General features: G+C 49.6%; 1 protein-coding gene across 1 annotated transcript in view; it reads left to right on the top strand.

The window, feature by feature from the left end:
- The window catches only part of WDR60 (WD repeat domain 60), a 123,443-nt gene extending 117,239 nt beyond the window's left edge, over positions 1-6,204 (top strand). Inside the window, exons 24-25 of the mRNA XM_011990196.1 lie at positions 2,233-2,456; positions 5,940-6,204. Coding sequence (XP_011845586.1) covers positions 2,233-2,456; positions 5,940-6,138 — 423 coding nt within the window. The 3' untranslated portion in view covers positions 6,139-6,204. The remainder of the gene's footprint in view (positions 1-2,232; positions 2,457-5,939) is intronic.
- Positions 6,205-6,225: the final 21 nt, after the last annotated feature.

Here is a 6,225-nt window from a genome sequence, read left to right as displayed (position 1 = left end):
CATCCCTAAACAGTTCAGCGTGCGTTTCCTAAAAGCAAGAACATCCCCACATAGCTGTTGTAGTCACGGTCACCAGGGAGTTCACACTGGTACAAAGCTGCTATCGAATCTGTAGAGGGAGGGAGATGGCATGGATTGTCTGATAATGTCCTTTGTAAGAAAAACCATGTCCCAGTTCATGTGTCTCATTCAGTGGTTTGTCTCTTTAAACTCCCTTGATCTGGATGTCAAAGACTGAATTCCTCCGTCTTTCATGACCTTGACATTTTTGAAGGGCACAGGCCAGTTACTTTGTAGAATGTTCTTGAGCCTGAGCTTGTCTGAGGTTTCGGTCCATCACAGACGCAGCTTTTTCGTGCTTGGCTGGAGGAGCTCAGGGTGATGTGTGTCCTTGGGAGACCCATGACGTCAGTTTGTACCATCCCACATAACACTAATTCTGACCGTGTGGAACTACCGTGGTCCCACTGATGAAGTGTCTCACGGGGAGATACCCTGACACTTTGTAAACGTCTCAAAACTCCTTAGATTTTCACCACCAGTTCCGGCATCCATGGATGAATCTCGCCTGAGTTGATTATTAGGATGATTGGCAAGTAGTGATTTTCCAGCACACCGTTAACTTTACATGTACTAGTTGGCTTTCTGCTGTTGGGGAAGACTTTTCCTTTCTCTGTATATGGATGTACGTGTCTATTTATTACATGTTGTGGACACGTTGCTTTTTACTTTATTCAGTAGGTCATAATCATTTACTAGCAGTATTTATTTTGCTGCTCAAATTTTCTGGGTTAGGTCGGTGGCTGTCCTTCGAGCTGCCTCTTTATCCTTTTGATGTCATCCTGTGAGCCCTGAACCAGCTACTTCTCCTCAGAGTTCTGGCTCTTATGAGTGGAGGAAATATCTAGAAGCCAAGATCCGGGCAGTAAGAAGTGTTTGACATACTTGTGGGCCTGCTCAGAGACAGAGCACACGGAATACCTGCTTTTATCTGTAAACCACATAGACAGGCATCACACACTGTGAGTTTGCACCCTCGTCTCCAACTCCAGGCTAACAAACGGTCCCCCCAGCCTCCCTCCTCCACGGCGGTGCCTGCTTCTCAGACAGTGTGTTATTAGGACGATTGATCTGGTGGATGCTTCCTGCACTTTATCCGTTCACATGCTCACTCTCGGAATACACAGAGCTCTTCGTGCCTGGGGAGATGAAGGCCACTGAGCAGCCCGTGTTCCGGGCTCTGCTTGGGCTTCGGGTATAAAGCGCGCCATTTCCTGGGGTGTTCAGAAATTGTGTGGCCTGGTTCCTGCCCCTTCTTTCTGTGTGGTTGTTATTCATTTGGAATGTAGGTTTTTAAATTTGTTTATATTTCATTTTAGAATTTTACTCCCATTCTTGATTTTTGCTTTTTTTTTTCTTTTTTTGAATATGGGAAAGATAAAATATATTTAGTAAAAAGAAATTAATCTTTTCTTTAAAAGCTAAAAATTTGGTCTTTTATTAAACCAGTTGTTTAATTTTATGAAAACTTCAATCCAAGGGAAGTATATAACCATATTATTGACACAAATGTATGTAGTTTTGTAAAAGGTGCCATATTTTCATGGAGCTAATGTTAATGGCCCATGCTTGAATCACTGATACTCAACTTTGTTAAAAATAAATACGTGTTTATATATTCACTGAGTCTGTTGATTATTGGCCATTTTGGAAGAGAAACACAAAGCGTGTCAGAGTCAGGTTAGTGCTCACCTTTGTAATTTTTGAGGAGAGATTCAATATAATAATTTTATGTTTGGAAAACAACAAATTAATGTTTTTGCAGTACAAACTAAAGAAAACCAATCCTCTGAAAAATTTCTCTGGCTGCTGAGATCAAGTTAAGAAAAAAGCAAAAAAGAGGCTTGGCATGATGGCTCACACCTGTACTCCCAGCACTTTGGGAGGCCAATGTAGGAGGATCACTTGAGGCCAGGAGTTCGAGACCAACTTGGGCAACATAGTGAAACCTCATCTCTACGAACGATATAGAAGCCAGGTGTAGTGGTGCATGCATGTAGTCTCAGCTACTCAGGAGGCCGAGGCAGGAGGATTGATTGAGCCCAGGAGGTCGAGGCTGCCGTGAGCTATGACTGTGCCACTGCACTTCAGGCTGGGTGACAGAGCGAGACCTGTCTCAAAAAAAGAAAGGAAAAGACCATGCTCAGCAGTGTTCATCCTTCCTGGTCACAGGCTGGCTGTTCAGACGGAAGCATCAGGCTGCACCAGCTGAGCTCCACGTTTCCGCTCCTGCAGTGGGACAGCAGCACGGACAGCCATGCAGTCACCGGCCTGCAGTGGTCCCCGACCAGGCCTGCCGTGTTCCTGGTGCAGGATGACACATCCAACATCTACATCTGGGACCTCCTCCAGAGCGATCTGGGTCCTGTTGTCAAACACCATCTCTCCCCCAACAGGCAAGTGGGGAAGTTCTGGACCAGCTGTTGGTTGCAGGGGGTGCTTTGGCCACAGGTGCCACTTGTGGTCTTTCTTCTTTGATTTTTGCATGAGGCTGCTACATTTTAAGATGTGGCCATATGTAAATTTAAATAATATGTTTAGTTAAAAATTAAAAAATACTGTTTTTGAGAGCGGTGTTGGGTTCACAGAAAGTTGAGTGGAAGGCAGAGATTTCTAGCCCCTATCCCACATCCTGGCCGGAGGTACGTGAGGTGGAACCACGGACCTGCCTCCACACCACCACCACTGAGTCCACAGTTTACCTGAGGGTTCACTCTTGGATTGTGCATTTAAATAATATTTTTAAAACCACTTTAAAGTGTGATTATTTTATATTTAGCACAAGGTAGTCTATTGGATTAATAGATTAATCGTGCAGTATTTCCCCATCATTAGTATTCTGTGAGTAAGAAATGATAGTTTGTGAGAGCTTCTTAGTTATGTTCCTTTGCCAGTCTTATGGACTATAAGTTTGTAATGTCTGAACGAGGTACTAGGTGTTCCCCTAGTGTCTAAAGGGAGAAAAGGGGATAGCGCGTGGAATTAATGATCCACGTGACTCCACACTAAAGCCATTCCGGCCCAGGCCCCTCAAGGGGCTCCCAGCTCACAGCCAGACCAGTGCAGCCGGGGCGTGCACATCAGTTCACGTGATGTCACTGATGGAATTAAGACAGACGCGCTCCCGTCGACACCACTGTTAGGTAGTTCTTTGTTGCTTTTTTGTTTCACAGCAGAAGTGTTCACAAAAACTTTCATCATGAGGTGCTCTCCCTGGGCCCTGCTTGTCTGCTCACCTGTGTTTTTTTTCTTGAGATTTTACATTTCTTTTTAATAAATCCTCCTACTGTGAGGGTTCATGTTGACCTGGGGAGAGAAATCCCACAGCCCTTTTGTAAAGGAAAGATAAGAGTTTAATAGAATGTTGGGGTTATCCCAGTGAGATCTGAATGAAATTAAGAATTGCGTTTATTTAGTTTGATTCCTGGGTTTACTTACATTATTCTGATTATTAAAAAATTACACGAAAATCCAGACTGTAACTTGCAGAGAACCACACAACACACCTGCAGTTGATTATTCCAGAAAGTGTGTTCGTGCCTGCATTACAGGATAAACACGTTTACCCAGCACCGACTGTGCCTGGTGCCTGGGGCTCCGCACCCTGAGGTCTCTCGCTCCCTGGTGGAGGCAGACGATGAGCAGAGTTAACGAGGGCTCCCGAAATGTGCTGGGAAATGTGCTGTGGAGGCAGGTGATGAGGAAGAGGTCACGAGCGGGGGTCAGGGCTGAGGGGGCAGGTAGAGACTTAGGAGATGGGATCTGGGGGTGGGCAGCAGAGCCTGGGCAGGGGCGGGTGACACACCCCAAGGTGGACTGTGCTGCCATGGCAGGGGACTGGAGGGTCCGAGCGCAGGAGCCCCAGCTCTGTGTGTGACGGGCTCCAAGCCTGGCTCCCAGTGGACAGCATGTTTGTTGTCACTGGCAGGTTAGGGACCCCTCCGCTCTGGTGCCTCATCTTAAGGGCATCACGGCTTTCCATGAAGGAGAACTTGCTAGGGACCCTGGCTTCAGTCTCCAGCTGAGACCCCAGTGACTGGCTGCCCTGGGGAGCTCCCCTCACCCCTCAGCGGTGCTGGATGCCTGGGTCAACCCTGTCCATCTCTCAGGAAGGAGGTGGCAGCCGGGCCCACGTTCCTCTACTTGCCACACAGGAAAAGGCTCTGGAAGGAGGTGGCGTTCTCTCCTCCTGTTGGGCAGCCAGAGGTACCTGACACAGAAAGTGTCCAGTTACTTTTCTCTGGTTAGACAGAGAAACAGAACAAGAAGAAATGGATAGTTTGAAAGGAAGGAGTTTCGATACAAGCAATGATTTAACACTTTTAGAGTGACGTTACAGTCTCTGACAAGGACTCACTGTTGCGTGTGGTTAAGAAGCAGGTTGGCCGTGGGGAACAGGCAGGGGCCTTCGGGGCCAGCACAGGAGGTGGCAGGAGCCTCATGATGGCTCAGCGTTGGGCCCAACTTTCGCTTTTGTCCTCTGTCCTCTTTGCTTGGATTCTGTCTGCCTTAACAAATCTGAAGGACGTTTAAAAGAACTGACGGGTGCTAGTACTGTGTTTATACATCTGTCATAGCTGTGGTTTTAAAGCATCTAGACATAGTTTACCAAGGGACTGTGTTTTATTTGCCCAATGTCAGGGAAGCCTTTGGTGTCCACCGTCCATTACTGATGTTTTCAAGTTTGCAGCTAAACATCACCCCTGCTTTACACACGCAATTGAACAGCAGTATTCAGGTATCCGCTGGTGAAAATCTGAGTGGCTTGTAGTTCCTCATGGTCTGCCCCTTTTGGGGTGTCACAAGGCTTCATTCCCACACTCTGCTGCCCCACGTCCTGGGGAGTGAGAAGGGAGGGGGTGCACTCAGATAGCTGTCAGATTGGATGTGGTTTTCACCCCTGTAGTGACAAGGGCAGGGACCCCACCCCCATCATCATCAGGCACAGCCGGGATCCTGGCAGGTCCCTGGGCGATGGCATCAAGCTGGATCTCAAAGGACAAGTGGGAGTGAAGCAAAGATAGGCAGGGAGTCTGCCAGAGGCACAGGGAGACGGGTTTCCCCAGCGAGGCCTGGAGCTGCAGGTGCCGGGAGTGTGAGCCGGAGGCCCAGGGCCACAAGAGACTGGGCGTGCTCCCACTAGCCACAGGACCATGAGGAGAGACTGGGCGTGTTCCTACCAGCCACAGGAGGGGTTTGAGTGGGGCCGGGTGGACAGCGCAGGTGTGTCTTTGAGTCTCTGTCAGCCTCGGGAGGGGCTTAGAGCTGGGGCCCGGTCAGGGAGCTTGTGGTCATCAGAGTGAGATGAGGATGGCCTCACTGTGGGGAAGGGGCCCCTGGGAGTGAGACTGGGGAGGCAGGGTGGCCCCAGGTCTCATGCTCGGGCACTGGGTGGACGATGGAGGTGCTGGTCCCGTGGAGGCCAGGAGTGGAGGGTCCGGGGCTCCTGGGTGAGTCTGGGCTGGAGACGCAGACTTGTGAGCCCTGACACTCAGCTGTGGGTGAGATCCGGGGAGGCCAGAGACCGAGGATGAGGCTCTGATGGGTGGGCCTGCCTGGGCTGCTGGCGCCCCCACCTTCTCCAGGGACCTGCCTGGGGGCTACTGACTCCTGGCCTGAAGAGAGAGCAGGCACCCTGAGAGAGTGCAGCACGTCCTCATCACTTAGCTCTGCGAAGGTCCATCCGGCAGGCCTCTGACATGCAGAAATGGGTTTTCACACATTTATTTCTGGTCTAGCTTTCGTTTTGGCTATTGGTATTTTTAGAATTTCGTATCCGTTTCACTCTTCCCATGGAAGATTGATATTTTGAAGACTCAGACATAACCGAATGTCCCTTTGTATGCACTGACCCTCTGCTTCTGTGCCCCTCCCTGTAGGCTGGTGGCCATGGCTGCGGTGGGTGAGCCCGAGAAGGCTGGTGGCAGCTTCCTGGCCCTGGTGCTGGCCAGGACCTCCGGCTCCATCGACATCCAGCACCTGAAGAGGCAGTGGGCAGCCCCAGAGGGGGATGAGCGCAACAGGCTGCGTCTGCTTTTGCGGGAAGCCCTGTGGCAAGAGGGAAAACCACACAAGTAGCGGGTGTTGCTGAGAGGACGGCGTTTCGGTAATGACCCAAATTTAAAAGATATAAGATGGATAATTTTACATTTCTGTGCAAGTATA

The sequence above is a fragment of the Mandrillus leucophaeus genome, unplaced genomic scaffold (assembly GCF_000951045.1).
Source record: "Mandrillus leucophaeus isolate KB7577 unplaced genomic scaffold, Mleu.le_1.0 Scaffold373, whole genome shotgun sequence".
NCBI lineage: Eukaryota > Metazoa > Chordata > Mammalia > Primates > Cercopithecidae > Mandrillus > Mandrillus leucophaeus.
The sequence above is the reverse complement of the archived record's forward strand: the minus strand, read 5'-3'. Positions and strand labels throughout refer to the sequence as shown.